General features: G+C 43.0%; 1 protein-coding gene across 23 annotated transcripts in view; it reads right to left on the reverse strand.

Annotated features, from left to right (window-relative positions):
* Positions 1 to 21,549, reverse strand: part of DOCK9 (dedicator of cytokinesis 9) — a 221,118-nt gene that overhangs the window by 89,159 nt on the left and 110,410 nt on the right. For all 23 annotated transcript variants that reach the window (XM_007671952.3, XM_016228430.3, XM_007671924.3 and 20 more), the window contains exons 3-5: positions 5,148 to 5,237; positions 2,657 to 2,739; positions 721 to 790 (exon numbers count right to left, since the gene is read on the reverse strand). In XM_007671952.3, the coding sequence (XP_007670142.2) occupies positions 721 to 790; positions 2,657 to 2,739; positions 5,148 to 5,237 (243 nt within the window). The remainder of the gene's footprint in view (positions 1 to 720; positions 791 to 2,656; positions 2,740 to 5,147; positions 5,238 to 21,549) is intronic.

The raw sequence follows: 21,549 nt of genomic DNA on the forward strand, positions 1-21,549 counted from the left end.
ACAGGAGGAGGGAAGGAAGGGCTTAGTTCAGTGATACCACTGACTACTTGACAGGTTACAAAATAGGGCACAAGAAGGCTCTTTTCCAATATTTCATCTTTCTCATTTAGTTAACAAAAGAGGCAGGTGGTTTGATTCCTTTCTGTTGCTTTTGTACCTTCTCGTCTCATTATTGTCACCAGGGCTAAATGCTGTATTATTATGCTTTAGGAAAAGCCTACATGCTTTCACAAATGACTCAACAATGTGAGCTAACCCTTCTGTCAGCCAAAAATGGATATTTTTCAGAGAAACTTTGCTACAATAGCTTTTTTATTTGTTTATAGGTGGCTTATGATTCCACCCTGAGTTGCCAGTATCATAATAGCATCTAATATCACCCACATGAACCTGAGAGAAGATAAGGATAAGACAGGAATAAACCATGATGTTGTTGGGTTTTATTTGCTTGTAATAACTCTAAGTGTTTCTGCATTATCTTGACCTTGCTCTATTTGAATATCCTTCATCTCTCTCAACTAGGACCATTTTCTAATGTGGGAAATAAAAACAAGACTTGTGCAAATCAGCACAAATGGACTCCATAAGGTTTTTCTTTAGAAAACTGGAACTATCTTTTTTAAGATACCTTTGGTGGTTTTCTGAGATGGGTTGCAATAAGTGACTAGGGCTACGGAAATGACCCATTTCATCCAACAAGGGAGTGTGCTACTAACTCACCTCATCTTTGTCAGCCTCTTCATCAACTTCGTAGACATGAACTGGAAGCTTATCTGATTTGATCGTTTTGCTTTAAAGGAAAAAGAAAGAGAAATCTTGACTGTTGTGATTACGTTAAAGTCACTTCATTTTCCTTCCTTTAAAGACTTTCATCAGCCTGCTCTTCTCACACAGAAACCTTCAAAATCAGTTCCCACTAACAAAAGGATAAACTCCACAGTGTCATGAGTAACAAAGTAGTAAAATCAAAGGCTAACACTCAAACTTTGTTTTAGTCGATAGGCTGGAGGCAGCATGGCCTAATGGAATAAGCACAAAATTGGGAGTCAAAAGACCAGGTTCTAATCCCAGTTCTGCCACTGGTCGCCTGTGTGACTTCACTAGTAAAGTGCATATAAGATACCTAATCTCCCTCTGCTTCGATTGTAAGCCCTCTGGAGGAGAGAGAAAGTGTCTGATGTGATTGTTTAATGCCTATCCCAGTGTTTAACATAATGCTGATCATACAGTATTTAATAACTATCATAATCATTATTAGGTTTAGCCTCATCTACCATCCAACCTCTTACTATTACTAACCAGCAAGAAAGTGGACTGACTGAGGCTTTGATTCCTTTCTCCTCCTTTCCTATTCCCTGGCACTCCCTGACAGAGCAGTAAAATGACACAAAGGCAGGCAAACAAGATGGAAGAGGAGAAGAGGATGGAAAAGATGAACTCCAGAAAGTCCACATTCTTCTATTTGTCCTGCAATCTGAACCATATTTAAGTAAAAAATGTATGCATAATTAAAATGTTCCCTACTGTCAGGTGTCATGCCAAAATATCTGAATCCCCTCTGATCCAGATGAACCCTAAATATACGAAGAACTCCCATAAGCCACCATATTAGAATTTGCACCTAAGACACCAATGAACCTAAGATATAAGTGACCACTACCGTGGCCCAACACCAGGAAGTCCTTTGCTTTCTTCTGGTGAAGAGATGCAGTGAGAATGGGGATGCAGTGAGGAGTAGAGTGCTTTGCACACAGTAAGCACTCAATAAATACGACTGAATGAATGAATGTGATGGAGGAGGAGCAGCAAGGATAGGGACGGGAAAATAAAGAAGGAAAGGACTACCCAAAAACAAAGACCATATATATCTGAACATAGAAAAGCCTAGAAACCGACTTAATTCTATTTCCATTTAAGAGTCCTTGATTTTAAAAGACTGAATAGCAATTACTTGGACCAGGACTCAATTTAATGCACAGTAGAAAAAAGATGAGAAGAATAATGTTTCATATGGTAAACTGTCATTCGGGATGGGCTGCAGTACGAGCAGGAAATCCACCCAAAATTAAGAAGTTACAATTGAGATTTTAGTAAAGCATGCCACGTAAAACAACTGGCCTTGAACAAAATATGAAGCATTTTTGCTATAAACTGAGCAGAATGTTCCTGGCTTCCTCACCAAGATTACTTTCAACTCCTACTGACTGCAGTACTTGCGATAACTTACTCAAAATTGGGCCGAAGTCATTCCCTTCTGCGTCACCCTTACGTTCTGATTTACACCTCTTATTCTCTCCGACTCAGCCCCTCAGCACATGTGTACATATGCGTATTTTGTTTACATTAATGCTGCCTCCCCTTCTTGACTGTAAGCTTCTTATGGGCAGGAAACATGTCTACCAACTCTGTTATACTGCACTCTCTCAACCATTTAGTACATTGCTCTGCACACAGTAAGCAATCAATAAATATGATTGCTTAATTGAGGAGAAAGAAGGGGAGCACCAATTTTGGGTGGGATATACTGAGCAAGTTCCCTGGGAGGGAGAGGTTCATAGACCATTCATGGAAATGAATACATTTTGCCACACCTTTTATATATGATTATTTCCTCCACACCTTCCCATTATGGAATGAATAGTAGATGGTTACTTACTTTGGAAGCTGTCGAAACTCTCCTGAGTAGTCTTCATATTTATAGTTTACAATATGCCAGTCTGAGTTGTAGGTTTTGATGCACTAGGTCAGTGGGAGGAAAAGAAAATCTTTCAAACTGTAATCTGGATTATTTAGACTGTAAACCCCATGTGGGACATGGATTGTGACCAATCTGATTAATCTGTACCTACCCCAGCTCTTGGAACTGTGATTGACATATAGCAAGCACTTAATAAAATAATAATAATGATAATAATGATAGATTCAGGTGTACTTCCCTTCTCTTTCAACCCCTTAGTTCCATTTCAACACGTCAGCTCATGAAACTGGCTTCAAACAATTTACATGTTGAACTGAAATATACCAAAGAACTTTAACCTATTTAACTATAAAATGTCAAAAAACATTCAAGGGCTATTGTTTCCAATAATTTTATCAAACATTCAAGGCAAATATTATCAGAGGTGTGAAAAGTTGGACTTCAGCCTATTCTCTTACTGCTCAATGTTGCCACTTTTTTTCTTTTTAATGTAAGCTAGGGTTATCAAGAGACAAGACTGTGAGACTGAGAGGTTTTACATTTTAAATACCCTAGGATGGTCATTTAATATTCTTGGCTTATACACTATCCATTGCCACAATTCTAACACCCAGCCAATATAGCCAAAAACATTTCAATTAGACCATTTGTGATACAGGTTGTTTTTAGCTCTAATGGTGTCATCCTGTCCTGCACACCTACACATCGATTAGCATCCATCGGCTGCAGAATATGGTCCTCCCAACAGCAAGACAGGACCACTAAGCTTTCCAATGGAAATAATTTCAAAACTCAACAGAGGGCACAGATCCAGATTTAGGTTACATCTGTTCCTTTCAAATGGGATTCTATATTTTGAAATTTCTAGTCTGTGCCTCTTAGTAAATAAAATATGCTATTTAAAATATGATGGTTCTTTAGATTCTCATTGCAATGCATTGGCCTAATTCCTGTACAGATATGAAATGTTGCATTGCAGAAGCCAGGGAGGGGAAGGAAGAGAAGCCCTTAAAAAGGAGCATTTAGTACAAAAAGGAAGAATGAACACCTAGGTTTTTAAAATAACTAAATATTAAGACTCTAACCCAGTACCATGTAATATTTCAGGACATGACATTTTTTAAAGTCACAAAAAACATGAATTGCCCACTTGAAGAATTATCCAAACATATTTTCAATCATTTCACTGGAAATACGGAGCCAATCTGTATTACCGAAGCAAAAGGGCTCATCCTCAGAATTAAATGGGAAGCATTTTATCATTTAATTACACATTAAAGCAATAAGAAACATTTAAAATGATCTAATTTTCCTACTTCTAAGACTCAACAAAATTTGAAGCTAAGGAACTGAAACTATAAAGTGTCCCCGTACTCCACCCTCAATGCTATCACACATAACCACATAATCACAAATAACCACTCTCACTGCTATCTTGGACTGTGCAGAAGTGAAATCAATTTGAAAAAGCACAGGAATTTTCACGTGTGAATATTGTTTTCATTTCCTGTGAAGGACACCAAATCGGTATTTTCCAGATAAAAACAATATAGTATTTCTAAGAAAATTTTGTGCTTAAATAAGAGATTTTTAGTATGGGCCATAGTGGAAATAATCAAATAGAAAAAGAGTAATCAGGAAATTATTCCGAGGAGAGAAATTTTGTCAAATTTAGAATCCACTCAAACTTCACATGTACCGATTTTCAACCACAGTGAAATATTTGGTTAAATGTGTTTAACATACTTTCCCCTGTGAGGAAAAATGGCCTAAAATTCCACTGAATTAAATATCTGGAGATGCACAAGACAACTGTTCAGAAGCCTAAGCATGAAAATGTCAATTAACCATTGAACCCATGATTACTGAAGGAAGAAATGCCTTTATAGTCCAGATTCTACCACTGGAAGAACTCGCTAAAAATAAGCAATTTAATTTGCTCGTCTTGACAAGAAAATGTATATTTGATTTCTCAGCAAAATTAGTACAACATGCAACAGACACAGGCCAGAATCAACATCCATTCCCGGTATCTATTACACCACCACCAATGCTGAAATATAAAATGGTTTCTGTCTGTTCTTATTACTCACTCCCTCAATTTTCTTCTGGTATCTTTTTCTTTATGCTCTGGGCAAGTGGGCAAGGAGTAATAATTACACAAAAGCACTCCTGACACATTCAGTTTAAGCCTATTACTTACTCTAGTTATGGGATGCTTCATAATTCAGGCTTATCATTTGGCAGTGCTCGAAGCTAATGTGAATTTACAGGCTCTGCACACTCTGAGTTGTGAACTGGAATTGACTCAACTTTTCCCATAAATGTGCTACACGCTATGGAAGACCAGTAACGAATTACAGAAAACATAACTGGCCAAAAAAAATCGGGGATCAACAGACCCCAAAGACCATGTGTGTAGGTAATTTAATTAAATGGAAACACTTACCTCTGTTACAAACAAACTCTGAGCCTCCTTTTCAGCATTGGCAGGTACGGTTGAGCAAATATATCGACCCTGTCGCCTCAAAATTGCCGTCTGTTAATAAGAGCACAAGGTACATTCTTTTCAATTAAATGGAAACTCTACGGCAACAGCAAATGAAAACAGCATGAAAGTAAGACTTCCAAAATAAGAACCTGACGGTGAGGAAGTCTCCCATTGAGAGTACTGGATGAACCTTAGCCCTGAGACTTCAGAACTGCAGAGTACTTAGGACAGTGCCCTGCACACAGTAGGCCCTCAATAAATACGATTGTTTAATTGATTGATCATAGATGAATTGAAGATAAAGCTAGCTGTTTTGTGTAACTCACATACCTGTCTCCTCTAATGTCAACCTACTCACTGTTTCTCACTCTCGTTTCTCTCACCGTAGACCTCATTCTCTCCTGCCTGGAGTTCCCTTCCCTTTATCACTACTCTACCCACCTTCAAAGCCCTATTAAATTAACATCTCCTCCAGGAGATCTTCCCTGACTTAACTCTCATCTCTTCACCCTTCTTCCCTGCCACTGCATTGCTAAGCCCTCATTTTCCCTATCCACCCTCACCTCCGTATAAACACTTTGATACTCACCCACAGCATTTAGGTACATATCCTTACATCCTTATCCTCGACTGCTTCCCCTTTCTGCAATTTATTTTAATATCTGTCTCCCCCTGTTGGATTGTGAACCCCTTGTGGGGAGGGTCGACGTCTACAAACTAACTGAATTATATTGTACTTTCTCAAGTTTAGTACAGTGTTCCACATGCTAAGTGCTCAATAAATACCTTTGATTGATTTTGCACTTGAGTCCAACCTGCCAAGGACTTAAAAGCACAACCCCACTTCCTCCTCCATCAGCATGCATGTGCAAATATTTAAATATTGTAGCTTCCCCCTCCTACTTGTAAGTTCTTTTAGTGTCTGTCTTCTCCAAGAGATCATAAAGTCCTCGAAGTCACAGATTGTCTGTTAACTCTCATGAGCACTTAGTCCAATGCTCAGAACACAGTAGGGGTGCAAATGCCATTGATGATGACACTGAAGGTGATGCTGAGATCCCACATGTCAGGAGAACTTCCTCTCCTCTTGTCCTCCTTAGTCCCAAGACCAGGCAATAGACAGGCTACGGCAGCAGGTGGATGGAACACGGGCCTGGGAATCAGAAGGACCTGATGTTTAATCCCAGCTCTGCCACTTGTCTGCTGTGTCACCCTCGCCAAGTCGCTTCACTTCTCTGTGCTTCTGCTGCCTCATCCTCAAATTGGGTTTAAGACTGCGAGTCCCATGAGACAAAGGGTCCGTGCTCAATCTGATCTACCCTATTGCTTAGTTCAGTGCCTGGCTCACAGAAAGTGCTTAACAAATGACCTAAAACAAACAAACAAGTCAGTCTTGGGCTATTCAGTGGTGAATGACTTGTTTGGTACGACAACTTTTGACTGTTTCCGCTCCATCCTTCCTCTGCTCCGCCTTTTTATACACTCTAATAGCATGCTGTGAAAGAATTCTGGTGACATTTAGAGGTAGGATGATCGTATGATTATGTGACCTCTTGAGGAACATCCCTTTCTCATAATTCTATGCATAGATTTATTTTATTTTCCTCATTTATCTAATTTCTTAAGCAAATTAAGCCTTATCTTAATAAACAAAGTACTTTGTCATTAAATCACTTTAGTACCATATCCCCAAATTCAGGCTCCATATAGCCCATGTAGCAGATAGGAAGCAAAACAGAAACTCGCTGCAATTGTGAAGCCCAATTCATATGGAAAAGAAAATCATCGCCAACGATAAGCTCATTATGGGCAGGGAACGTGACTGCAAATTCTGTTGCAATTTTCATTCTCTCAAGCATTTAGTATAGTGCTCTGCCCATAGTAAGTGCTCAATAAATACCAACTGATCGGTACATCTTTACTGAGTCAGCAAGTGGCAGCTAGTCCAGACCTAGTTTCTCATCATGGTCAGAATGTAAAGAAGGGGAGAAAGATTTTACTACCTTAAAGCAGGGGTGAGTCTCCTTCTAAGTGTCCAATGGGTTAATAGTAGAGACCAGAGGATAGGATTGGTTTCGGAGTCTGGAATTCAATCAATCACTAAATGATATTTACTATGGTATTTATAAAGTGCTTACTATGTGCCAGACACGGTACTAAGCGCCGGCGTTCACATGAGCAAATCAGCTCTTAATCCCCATCTTAATCACCATCTTAATCCCCATTTTACAGATGAGATGACTGAGACCTGGAGAAGTGAAACGACTTACCCAGGGGCACAGAGCAGAAAAGTGGTGGAGCCAAGATTAGAACCAGATCCTTCTGACTCCAGCCCGGCTCTATCCACTAAGCCCTGCTGTTTTACTGAGTGTTTACTGGGTGCAGAGCATGACGCTTATGGCTCCTGGGAGAGTGCCATACAATAGAGTTGGAAGACCCAATCCCTGCCTTCATGGAGTTTGCAATCTAGTGCAATTGTAGCTATTCCTTTCTGGGGCGGCTCCTCCCGGGCTTGGAGCCAGCCGGGGAGACATTCGTGAATCCCTGAAGTGCGGCTGTTCCCGAAGTTTCCTGTTGTCACAGTGTGCTGAGAGGTTGCTAAATGTGTCTTTCGGGAAGGAGCCACTTCAGGTGCAAAATGAGGGACCATGGGCTGAATTAAATAGTTTATGGGACTGAATTTAGTCCACAGACTAAATTGTGTGCCTCCCTGATCTGAAGGATAGGTCGCAGCGTGACCTGGTATAAAGAGTGTGGCTCTGGGAGTCCAGGAGACCAGGGTTCTAATGCGGGGTCTGTCACTGGCCTGCCGTGTGACCTTAAACAAGTCAAAACTTCTCTGTGCTTTTAGTGTTGTCTGTAAAATGGGGCTACCTTCTCTTCCCTTCCTCTTAGATTGTGAGTCCTGTGGTAATCTAGGGATGGTGTGTCGAATCCGATTATCTTGTTTCTTCCCCAGCACATAAAACATTAGCATCTTTAGCATTAGCATCTTTGGCATTAGCATTAGTTTCTTCCCCAGCACATTAGCATCTAACTGGGTCTTAATAAATACCATCATTATTAAATGATGAGATTTGGACCACCAAAACCAGAAATACAATTTCTCAGCATGGAACCAGAGCAGGTTGGAGAATGCCTTCTCCTTTCCTGCAAGGTAAATGGGGACTGTCTTTTATTTTTCTGGGGCACTTATTAAGCACTTACTATGTGCCAGGCACTGTATTAAGTGCTGGGGTAGATATAGCTAATCAGGTTAGACACAGTCCACATCCCAAGAGGATCTCATAATCTTAATTCCCATTTTACAGGTGAGGTAACTGAGGCCCAGAGAAGCGAAGTGACTTGCCCAAGGTCACAAAGCAGGCAAGTGGCGGAGCTGGGATTAGAATCCAGATCCTTTTGACTCCCAGGCCTGTGTTCTATCTACTAGGTCATGCTGCTTATCAGCTGTGTGACTTTGGGCAAGTCATTTCCATTAGGCCATGCTCCTTCTCATTTTTGTTCTCCAGCTTTGTACTTTCCACCCCTAGCCTGCTTTTCCTTCTCATGTCAGTACCAGGAACTTTTGGACTCACCGATCTACATGTAGGAGGCCCAATTCAGTCTGCTTTCTCAGAGTAAATATACCAAATTCCAATTCTAACCATGTTCTCCAGTGTTCCACACTGAGCTGCAGCAATAGTCCAAAGAATGAGGAGGAGCCAGGGGAAGCCATAATCACAAATATTCTTGAGAGGTAAGAAGAAGCGTGGCCTAATGGAAAGATTATGGGGCTGGGAGCCAGAGAACCTGGGTTCTCTGACACTTGCCTGTTGTGTGACCCTGGGCAAGTCATTTAACATCTCTGTGCCTTAGTTTTCTTGTCTGTAAAAAGGGGGATTAAATGCCTGTGCTCCCTCCTCCTTAGACTGTGAGCCTCCACGTAGGACAGGGACTACGTCCAACTTGATTATCTTGAACATACCCCAGTGCTTAGTACAGCACTGGACACATAGGAGATATTCAAGAAATACCATAAGAATTGCTGTTCTTTGAAAGTGCCTTCATTGAACCCTCTGGGGATGCCAAGGGTTGATATTTCCATAAAGCTTGCATGCTCCACATAGGTACTGACAGTAAAGCACCACTTTTCAGACCCTGGAAAGTCTTTGGAGCCCCATCCAGTGGAACTTAGACTAAGACCCTTAGATAAACCAGTGTACGCTTTCAGTCCTTATAGTACAGTAGGGAAGCAGCATGGTCTAGTGGAAAGGGCACAGACCTGAGAGTCCAAGGACCTGGGTTCTAATCCCATCTCTACCTGTCTGTCATTTGACCTTGGTCAAGTCACTTAAGTTCTCTGTGCCTGTTTCCTCAACTCTAAAAAAGAGGATTCAATACCTGTTTTCCCTCTTATTTAAACTGTGAGCCCCATGTGGGATAGGGACTGAATTGAACTAGATGAATTTATATCAGCCTCAGCTTAAAACAAGTACCAGAATAAATAAAATAGTTCTTATTCATTCACTTGTACTTATTGAGTGGTTACTGTGTGCAGAACCTGTACTAAGTGCTTGGGAGAGTAAAATATAACAATTAACACACATTCCCTGCCCACAATGAGCTTATAGTCTAGGGAGTTTCCCTTACTAAGGGAAGAGGAGAATGATCCAATTGTTAATACATGTTTGACAGCTAACGTACTCTAATACAAAGAAGAAAATCTGTTTCTGGTGTTTTAGAGCTGCTCTCCCTGCCACCAGGCAGCTTCCCAAAGGAAGAGGTTGGGATGGGTGGCTGAAAATCACAGCAACAGAGGTGCCCGGATGGGAAACGTATGGTACCTTCAAAAGAAAATCTTGAAAACCCTGAAGAGAGCAGGGGAGCAGAAATATTTTGTTCATTTCTTTAACTAATGCAAAACTTGCACAACCCGCGGGATCTAGGTCAACAACCCCAAATCGCTACATCTTGGTTTCTTCATGAATAAAATAGCGCTAAGAGTGTGTTATCACTGGAACTCAGAAGATCCTTCCTTATGGGTCATTATCCTTTTCTAATATTCCAAGTGGGGGCAAATACAAGATTTAAATGAGCCCCTAAGTAAGACTACAGCTTTGGGATGCTTGGAAGAAAATACACCAATTAAATTGTATTTCCAACTACAATGAATTGGAACAGGGTATCATTACAGAGGATTTATTAAACTAACTTTCTGTACATTATGGAATGACAAATCTTTGGTATCACTACTCGCTGGCATGCATCACCATCCTGTTTTATTCAGGACTTCCTGGATTTTACAAACTAGCAATTGTACTTTGGAGATGCCCTTTCAATGTTACAAGGTCAAGAACCGATTGGCCAACGAGAAAGTCCCCGGTGGCTTTTTCCGAGCAGAATATGCGGAAACAAAGGAATCTCCATTTCTTGTCATCAGTCAACTTTCCAAAAAGGCTGGAGAATCCGTTCATGGCAGAGTCTTTCCAAAAGGGGAGGAGAAGGGCCCTGGGCCCACGAGGACGTTCTGATCTTGCTGGGAATGTGCTGCCAAAATCATTCCGGAAAAATCACTTAACTTTTCTGTGCCTCAGTAACCTCATCTGCAAAACGGGGATTAGGACTGTGAGTTCTATGTGGTACAAGGACTGTGTCCAACCCAATTTTCTTGTATCTACCCCAGCGCTTAGTACAGTGCTTGGCACATAGTAAGTGCTTAACAAATACCACAATTATTATTAATAATATTATAACAATGTGACAATATATTACTATAATAATAGAATAGTATTATTATTGTTGTTGTTGAAGCAGCATGGTGTAGTGGATAGACCGCAGGCCTGGGAGTCAGAAGGTCATGGGTTCTAATCCTGGCTCTGCCATTTGTCTGCTGTGTGACCTTAGGCAAATCACTTTACTTCTCTAAGCCTCAGTTACCTCACCTGTAAAAGGTGTAATTAAGACTGTGAACCCCATGGGGGTCAGGGACCGTGTCATTCAATAGTATTTATTGAGCGCTTACTATGTGCAGAGCACTGTACTAAGCACTTGGAATGTACAAATCGGCAACAAATAGAGACAGTTCCTGCCCTTTGACGGGTTTACAGTCTAATCGAGTCTAATCTAATCTAGTCTAATCTGTCCAACCAGAGTAACTTGTATCTACCCCAGTGATTAGAACAATGCTTGGCACCATAATTATTATTATTCTTCTAAAAACCCAGATCTTTGCTATTTCCTTCAAAGCCAAGTGACTAAAAGAAAAGAAGCAACGTGGCTTAGTGGAAAGAGCACAGGCTTGGGAGTCAGAGGTCGTGGGTTCTAATCCCGGCCTCTGCCACTTGTCTGCTGTGTGACCCTGGGCAAGTCACTTAATTTCTCTGGGCCTCAAGTGACCTCATCTGTCAAATGGGGATGAAGACTGTGAGCGCCAAATGGGACAACCTGATTACCTCGTATCTACACCAGCGCTTAGAATAGTGCTTGGCAGAAAATAAGCACTTAACAAATACCAATATTATTATTATTAAAAAAGCATGAATATGCCAGCACTGCTTGCACTTGACAACATGCCATGAGGGGGAGGGGTCTGTCTGCACCTGGTGCAGAGGCTGCCATTGAACTCAGTTTGCGGCCGGACTGGAGAATTTCAGCTGGGCTTCGTCGGCACCAGCCCTGGTCACTGACTCCCTCCCTGGAGCCACCCCGGGCTGCAACCTCTTGTCACCAGGTAGAAAATAGGTGGGGTGGGCAGCAGCAAGGGGGGACTAAGCAGGCTCATGGCTCCTTTCCTATAGGTGACAGTCAGACTTTCAAGCCCCAGAATGAAGACCCTCCTGACTGAAACCTCCTGGGGAGTTGGAGTGGGTGGGAGGTGATCTGTCTGCAGAGTGAAAGGGAGAGAGATCCAGGCTTCCACACTTTTGTGACAGGATTTGTTGGTGCCCAGGTTACAACCCAACCATCACTTCCACAGACACACACCTCTCTGAAGAGAGGCAGGTGCATTTGGTCCTTTTCCATGATTCCAGGGGAGATGCAATGTTACCTAGTGGCCTAGAGCAAAGGACCTGAATTCTAATCCTGGTGCAACCAAGTTCCTGCTGTGTGACCTAGGGCAAGATACTTCTCCATCCTCAGTTGCCTTGTCTGTAAAATGTGATGAAAGGCCTATTCTCCCTCTTAGACTGTGAGCCTCATGTGGAACAGGAACTGTGCCTGACCTGATTGTCTTGTATCTACCCCAGCACTTTGTACAAAAAAAGGCACAGGTATTATTATTACCTTCATTATTCCAAAGCTATTTTTACAAGGGGAATACTGCTGCTACTTTTACTTTAAAATGGTGGGCAGGGGAAAATAGCAAAGCACTGGGGCACAAGGCTCTCTCTCGACGTTATTTTCCCTGAAATCCTGCAGGTGGGTCATCGGAGGGACTTGATCAGGCTGAAGTGGTTAACCCTCTACTATGATTACATTCTTCCTAGTTGCTCAACAAGGAGAGAAAAACCAAGCAAGATAAATTCATGTTTTTAATATTGAAGTCGAAAGAGGGTTACTTCAAGGCCCAAACTTTAAAAATAAAATGATAGGGTGACCTTCATCTTAAATAAGTAATACTGAATTTCAACAAGCTTTTTCTCACCATTAACCCATGACTGTGGATCAAATCTTTCCCTGGACTTTCTGCATTTGTTTGGCTGAAAGAAATCAGATGCTAAAGCTCCTGGAACCACCTCCTCTAAGATGAAAGCTCCTTGTGGGGCAGGAATGTGGTTGGACTCTCGCATGTGCTGAGTTACAATGGTCTGCACACAGTAAGTGCTTAATAAATGTCATCAATTGATCGACTGGAGCATCCACAAAATTAAGCAGTAAAGAACGTGACCTTTTTGTGTTATTGTTCTGTTTCATATTTCTTCTATGCCAAAGTCAATTTTAGTTTGCACATTTACAGATTAGGTGAAATCTGCAGGAGAAATATCTGTAGTAGATAATCCAAAAACTTGTTTTCTCAACTGCTGACCCTGTAGTGGTTATTCTGAAAGGTAAATTTGGAAATCACCCTAAGGAACTGCTAGAATTTACTCCCTTGTATCTACTGAATGAATCCACAGAATGAATGAATCCGCTTATTCATTCATTCATTCAATAGTATTTATTGAGCGCTTACTATGTGCAGAACACTGTACTAAGCGCTTGGGATGAACAAGTCGGCAACAGATAGAGACAGTCCCTGCCGTTTGACGGGCTTACAGTCTAATCGGGGGAGACGGACAGACAAGAACAATGGCAATAAACAGCGTCAAGGGGAAGAACATCTCGTAAAAACAATGGCAACTAAATAGAATCGAGGCGATGTACAATTCATTAACAAAATAAATAGGGTAACGAAAATATATACAGTTGAGCGGACGAGTACAGTGCTGTGGGGATGGGAAGGGAGAGGTGGAGGAGCAGAGGGAAAAGGGGAAAATGAGGCTTTAGCTGCGGAGAGGTAAAGGGGGGATGGCAGAGGGAGTAGAGGGGGAAGAGGAGCTCAGTCTGGGAACGCCTCTTGGAGGAGGTGAGTTTTAAGTAGGGTTTTGAAGAGGGAAAGAGAATCAGTTTGGCGGAGGTGAGGAGGGAGGGCGTTCCAGGACCGCGGGAGGACATGACCCTGGGGGTCGACGGCGGGATAGGCGAGACCGAGGGACGGTGAGGAGGTGGGCGGCAGAGGAGCGGAGCGTGCGAGGTGGGCGGTAGAAAGAGAGAAGGGAGGAGAGGTAGGAAGGGGCAAGGTGATGGAGAGCCTCGAAGCCTAGAGTGAGGAGTTTTTGTTTGGAGCGGAGGTCGATAGGCAACCACTGGAGTTGTTTAAGAAGGGGAGTGACATGCCCAGATCGTTTCTGCGGGAAGATGAGCCGGGCAGCGGAGTGAAGAATAGACCGGAGCGGGGCGAGAGAGGAGGAAGGGAGGTCAGAGAGAAGGCCGACACAGTAGTCTAGCCGGGATATAACGAGAGCCCGTAACAGTAAGGTAGCCGTTTGGGTGGAGAGGAAAGGGCGGATCTTGGCGATATCGTAGAGGTGAGACCGGCAGGTCTCGGTAACGGATAGGATGTGTGGGGTGAACGAGAGGGACGAGTCAAGGATGACACCGAGATCGCGGGCCCGAGAGACGGGAAGGATGGTCGTGCCATCCACGGTGATAGAGAAGTCTGGGAGCGGACCGGGTTTGGGAGGGAAGATGAGGAGCTCAGTCTTGCTCACGTTGAGTTTTAGGTGGCGGGCCGACATCCAGGTGGAGATGTCCCAGAGGCGGGAGGAGATGCGAGCCTGAAGGGAGGGGGAGAGGACAGGGGCGGAGATGTAGATCTGCGTGTCATCTGCGTAGAGATGGTAGTCAAAGCCGTGAGAGCGAATGAGTTCACCGAGGGAGTGAGTGTAAATGGAGAACAGAAGAGGGCCAAGAACTGACCCTTGAGGAACTCCAACAGTTAAAGGATGGGAGGGGGAGGAGGCTCCAGCGAAGGAGACCGAGAATGACCGGCCAGAGAGGTAAGAGGAGAACCGGGAGAGGACGGAATCCGTGAAGCCAAGGTGAGATAAGGTATGGAGGAGGAGGGGATGGTCGACAGTGTCAAAGGCAGCAGAGAGGTCAAGGAGGATCAGAATGGAGTAGGAGCCATTGGATTTGGCAAGAAGGAGGTCACGGGTTACCTTAGAGAGAGCAGTCTCGGTAGAGTGGAGGGGACGGAAGCCAGATCGGAGGGGGTCTAGGAGAGAATGGGAGTTAAGGAATTCTAAGCGTCGATTGTAGACGACTCGTTCTAGGATTTTGGAAAGGAAGGGTAGTAGGGAGATAGGACGATAACTGGAGGGGGAAGTGGGGTCAAGAGCGGGTTTTTTAGGATGGGGGAGACGTGGGCATGTTTGAAGGCAGAGGGGAAGGAGCCCCTGGAGATTGAGTGGTTAAAAATAGAAGTTAAGGAAGGTAGGAGGGCAGGGGCGATGGTTTTAAGAAGGTGAGAGGGAATGGGGTCCGAGGCGCAGGTGGAGGGGGTGGCACTTGCGAGGAGGGAGGAGATCTCCTCTGAGGATACTGCAGGGAAGGATGGGAAAGTAGGGGAGGGGGTCGGTGGGGGGGAGGGGAGAGGCGGAGGGGTGACTTTGGGGAGCTCAGACCTGATTGTGTTGATTTTCGTGAGGAAATAGGTGGCCAGATCATTGGGGGTGAGAGATGGGGGAGGGGGAGGAACAGGGGGCCTAAGGAGAGAGTTAAAGGTCCGGAACAATCGGCGGGGGTGACGGGCATGGGTAGTACAGTGCTCTGTAAGCACTCAATAAATATAACTGAATGAATGAACAAATGAATGTTTAATCCTATTAATAATATTAATAATAATAATAATAACTATTATGGCATTTGTTAAGCACTTACTATGTGCCAGGTACTGTTCTAAGCACTGGGGTAGATACAAGGTAAACAGGTTGCCCTACATGGGGTTCACAGTCTAATTCCCCATTTTACAGATGAGGTAATTGAGGCAGAGAGAAGCTAAGTGACTTGCCCAAGGTCATAGAGCAGACAAGTGGTGGAGGGGGATTAGAACCCACATCCTCTGACTCCCAAATCCATGCTCTTGCCATTAGGGCATGCTATCATTGGTCAAGGAATACCTATTTCAGAGGAAAAATTGGAAGCTCTCACAGAAATAGTTCCAAATCACAAATTCCTGTAGTTCACCAAGACTAGTAACAAGAAGCTGCAGCAGTAAGTACTGTATTTCTTGCACGATATTAAGCATAAAGGACACATGAGGGACTTGGTTATTTAAGCTAATTAGGCTGGGGCTAGTTTGGAGACTCAGAAGTCAGGATAATAGCAAACAAAAAGGGAATAAACTAAACAGAAAAGGGGCATAGTCAATTATTTCAAGTTATACAAATGTTTTCTTTTCCAATTACCAAGCAGTCTTGGTTCTGATAATCAACACTGAAAAAAGCTGGTTTCAAGTTTATTAGCCATTATAATAGGCAATTTCTAGACTGCCAATCAAGGGAAAACCCTACGAGAGAGGACAGATACAACCATACGCTAAAAAAGAGTTGGGACCCTGGTACTGAATTCATTTTCTCTGGAGCTTTTTGGATATTTGGTTTCAGTGGGGAAAAGGGGTTTAATGGTATTTACTAAGAAGCAGCGTGGCTCACTGGAAAGAGCACGGGCTTTGGAGTCAGAGGTCATGGGTTCGAACCCCGGCTCTGCCACTTGTCAGCTGTGTGACTTTGGGCAAGTCACTTAACTTCTCGGTGCCTCAGTTACCTCATCTGTAAAATGGGGATTAAGACTGTGAGCCCCACGAGGGACAACCTGATTCCCCTGTGTCTACCCCAGCGCTTAGAACAGTGCTCGGCACATAGTAAGCGCTTAACAAATACCAACATTATTATTATTATTATTACTAAGCATTTACTATGTGCCAGGCACTGTACTAAGCTCTGGGGTAGATACAAGACAATTAAGCTGGACATAATTCCTGTCCCACAGTGAGGTTCACACTCTTAATCCTTATTTTACAGGTGAGGTAACTGCGGCACAAAGAAGCGACTTATCCAAGGTCACACGGCAGACTAATGACCGAACTGGGATTAGAATCCAGGTCCTTTGACTCCCAGGCTCATGTTCTTTCCATTAGGCTACAGTGCTTCCCTATGTTTCGGCGTTTCCTAAGGCAGTTATGGGGTAACCTTTTACAAACAAATCAGATTCACAGCTTGCTACTAGTGATTTTTAACAGCTTCCACAGGCTGCTTACAATAAGAGAGGCCCATTTCAGAACCAGATATGCTTAATGAAACCCAAAACCCTCTGTCATGGTGAGATTTAAATAAACTAAAGTTTTCAGGAAGTGTTTCTGTTTTCTGGGTTTTATCACTTGACACTTTTAAAAGCAGAGACTGAAAAAGTTTGAAAAAAACCTGAACTAAGAAGGACAGTTGAAGAGTGTGAACAATTTTGCAATTTACTGGCTTCAGAATCAACAAATTTGCTGACTTTGTTCTATCCAGATGATATCTGAAAGCTACGAATCCCTTTCCACCAAGAAGTGTGACATGAATTTGAAAATTAAAGCTAATTTAAAAAAAGTATTTCTGGGCCTATTTACTGGGAAGGAAATCTTGTGAAAAGCAAGCAGCAAAGAACTTGGCAGAAAAGCACATGAGAGCTATTCAGTTTAAAGCATCTAATGCCTTAATACATTCCAAATGATTTTTTGTCAGTCTCAATAGTTAATAGAAACGATTATTAATAGTCCTTAACTGTTTGAAACAACCTAGGACAGTTATTTCTCAGGGTTCAAGCCAGGAAAGCAGGACAAATCTACCCTATGTAAACTTCGGATTTGACTCCTGATGAAGTTGGTATGTCCATCCTACAGCTGAAATCAAAGCATTTTTAGCTCAGCTCTAGAAAACGATTGGATTTTTGAGCAAAAATTGTAAATCAAATATTTATTCAAACTCAATATAATTGTTCCCCAAACATGAATGGTAAAATAGCATGGGACAGCTAATTGTAATATCAGTTTTAGCTCATTCGCTTACAGTCACCACCACTGGCAGAGAAACTTCTCTCTGTCCTATTCCCAAGAACCAACCAACAAACCAACCAACCAACCAACCCAGGTTTTGATTATATGAACATTTGGAGAAGATAATCTCCACGGGCCACTGGCCCTTGATTAGGGCCCAGTTTTTTGGTTTAAGAGCACAGGCTAACAGGGTAGAATTTGATAGATGCAGTATGAAGACATGGGGCTTTGGGGGATGGGCCTTCAAGAGAAAAGGAATATTTATCTTGCCCTCAATGGGGGCGGGAGGGTGCAAAAACAGTCCAGACTGTGCCCAGCAAAAGCACAAAGTTCCCCGTGATTCCTGGGTGCTGGTAGGGGAGTTGGTTGAGAAGAGTCTCCTTCCCAGCCCCAATCCCCAGCAGAGGGAAGGAGCTCTACACTCATCCTCAGGGTCCTGGTCAGGTTGCTGACCAGGCTGAGGAGAAAATGGTCACCCCTGCCCAGTTGGCCTTTTGGCAGGTCCGGCCAGTGCTCATCTTGCTCCAGGAAGGTAGGAAGAGGATTTACAGCTGTCCCATCTGCCCCTAAATCTTTGCTCACATACAGTTCACATTCAGAGGCGGATGATGGCACTGGTCTCCCTAGCAGCAGAATGGCCTAGTGGAAAGAGCACGGGCCTGGGAGTCAGAGGACCTGGGTTCTAATCCCGGCTCTGCTACTTTTCTGCTGTGTGACCTTAGGTAAGTCACTTCACTTCTCTGTACCTCAGTCCCCTCATCTGTAAAATGGGAATTAAGATTGCAAACCCCACATGGGACATGGACTGTGTCCAACCTGATTAGCTAGTATCTGCCCCAGCGCTTAGTACTGTACCTGGTACATAGTAAGTGCTTAACAAATATCATAGAAAACAAAAAAGGGGGGGCTCTCAAACTCAAATTGATCTGCTTTCTCGGGCCAGGTGGAGAAACCCCTTCAAGAATCTCTGCCTCCAGGTACCAGTTTCCTTTTCTGAAACAGTACTGATGGGGTTTTATTTTTAAAGAGGACACACTTAAAAGAAGGGGCTGGAGTTGAGGAGGGTGGCCTTCTCTAGACAGGAGTGGGCCAAGGCTAAAAAAAGCTCGGAGATGGTCACTTCCTGGATCGCAAGAAAACATCAAAGGGAAGGAGATTTGTTTTGATTAGCTTTTCTGAGAAAGAACTGGGATTCTGAGTCCATACAGACCTCCTGTAAACAGATCTGTTGAGTTTCTGTGTTGCTTTAGGAGAATGCTGCTGACAAGAGGCTCCTGAGAGAAGAAGCTGGGGCTCATGTCTGTTTTGATATTCTGTTGTCTGGAATTGCCATTTTGCTACTTGGTTTCTTGATGAAAGGATCTCCTGACCTAACACCAAGAAGCCCCCTGTGAGCCACGGAGCACGGCGTATTGAGTGCCTTCCATTTTTGTGGTTCTAAACCACCCAACTTCCTATCTCAAAAGGACTGTAACTGGAAACTGGAACTTGTAAAAATAAAATGTGTTTTGCAAGCTACATAAAGCAAACGAGCCTCAAAATAGGGAGGTTTCATTCCCGTTCTGAGAAAAGTGGGATTCAAACTGCAGTACAGCTTCAACAAAACTCCACTCCCGTTAGAGTGGAAGGGATTGTCCTGAAATGCAAGACAATTATGTGTCCTCTTCAGAGCGGACCTTCAAGAAAAGAGGGACAAGGTCATGAAATAAGAAATGATTTTCCTAGAGATTGGTCGTCTGATCCCTCCACCACTTGTGCAGCTCAGCCAAAAGGGTGTAGTCTGCATTCTAATAGTTCTGAAATCCCTCAACGTTATATGTTCACGTTAGACCTATGGATTGACAGTGCTGTGCTCTAAGCACCGTGCCAAACTGCATTATTGCAAGTGCATCAAGTGTCAGTACGGTTGTCCTCTCAGTGTCAACCCGAAACCGCTTCGAGAAAAAATATCTGCAGATTGACCATTTCATACATGGTAAATACTGAACACTAACACTGAATAAGTACAGGAATTCCACTCATCCTCATTGCAAAGACTGATGTAGAGGATCCAATCCAAAATCCTGCCAAGATCATTTGTCTCAAGACGCAGAATATGGTTTTGCTTATGACTGAATCAGGTTCCAACTCCCACAGACACTGACTTTCTCTCAGGGCGTTCCCATGTCATAGGGTGAAGCAGAAACTCTGGCAGGCAGCCTGACCCACAAGGTCCCCCTGACTCCCCACTGCCCTCATTCTCGTGAGACAGTTGCTTACTGAACATCTCCAAAGAAAGGGGAGTTTCACATCATAAAAGGACTAGGAAAGAGATTCCACTTTGGCTCTTGGAGGAAGAGAGTGAAAATCTCCCCTCAAGTTTAACTGAACATCACTCTGGAAATCATAAGCCTTGATCCAGGTGGGCAATTCACACCTGAGAAGTGTCTTTTTGAGCACAGGTACAGAATGCAGCAGAGAGAAGTCAGTGGAATTGTGAACCAGAGTACAGCCTAGCAGACAATGAAGAAACTTTATAGACTCACTAATGAGATCTGAATGAAAATATTTGGTCTACAGTCATGCCTTGCTAAGTCAAATCAAATCTAATCTTTTTCCTTTTCTTTCAGTGTCATCCCTAGTTAGGCTTAAAAAAGTGGTACTTTGACTTACTTCACAGGGTGGCCCTGAAAACCATAAATGATTGTGAAGAATTCTGGAAATATAAAGTGCTAATACCATGCAGTGTACTAAATCAGCCCTCAATCAATCATATTAATTAAGCACTTACTGCATGCAAAATGCTATACTAAGCACTTGGGAGAGTACCATAAAACAGAGTTGGAAGACACATTTCCTGCCCACAGTGACCTTACACTCTAGAAGACTATAAATACCACTCCTCGTCCTACTACTAGCTATGTGATAAAAACACATGAAATCAAATTAAGGATGAGGAGGGAGAGAGAGATAATGGATTGTGCTTCATGAGCCAGATGAAGCTGTGGACAGGTAAGGGTTCAACCCCATAAGCACACTTTTCATATCCGAATGTACATTTTTAAAGTTTACATTTATTATTCATTTAATTTTGCTTTTATTTTGCCTACTTTGGTTGTTAATAATTGCATCAGTGTTTTTCCTTCTATGTTCACTATTTGTAAATAATTTCGGTCTGCTTGCCTCTCCCATTACATTGTAAGCTCCTCAGCTCCCTGTGGGCAGGGAATGTGTCTACCAACTCTGTTCTCTTGTACTCTCCCAAGCGTTTAGTACAGTGGACACAGTAAGCGCTCAATAAATACCACTGACGATGGTGAAAAAGGCAAAATGGAACACACAAAGTTTTCTTCTTTGACCAGAGATCACCTTTTCCCCATTTCTGATATATTCCACTCAACTTCTCCTCCCCTAGAAGCAGACCGCATCTGTCCTAGAGAGCATAGCCTCTACTAGAATGCAGAAAAATTCACAATGCCATGATGATCATAGCTAGCTGGTTCACATGGACCCTAGAGGACTGTAGCCAAGACTGTGCCTGGGCTCCAGGGCACCAACAGTCAATCAATCAGTGGAATTGAAGGAGCGCTTCACGTGTGCAGAGCACTGTACAAAGCACTTGGGAGAGTATCCTTCACATTGTAGGGTGAAGCAGAGAAAGTACCCTTCAAAATGGGAAGCAGTGTTGTCTGGTAGATAATAATAATAATGGTATTTGTTAAGCACTTACAATGGGCCAAGCACTTTTCTCAGCGCTGGAATAATGATGATGGTATTTGTTAATCACGTACTATGTGCCAAGCACTGTACTAAGCACTGGGG

The sequence above is a fragment of the Ornithorhynchus anatinus genome, chromosome 10 (assembly GCF_004115215.2).
Source record: "Ornithorhynchus anatinus isolate Pmale09 chromosome 10, mOrnAna1.pri.v4, whole genome shotgun sequence".
Lineage (NCBI taxonomy): Eukaryota > Metazoa > Chordata > Mammalia > Monotremata > Ornithorhynchidae > Ornithorhynchus > Ornithorhynchus anatinus.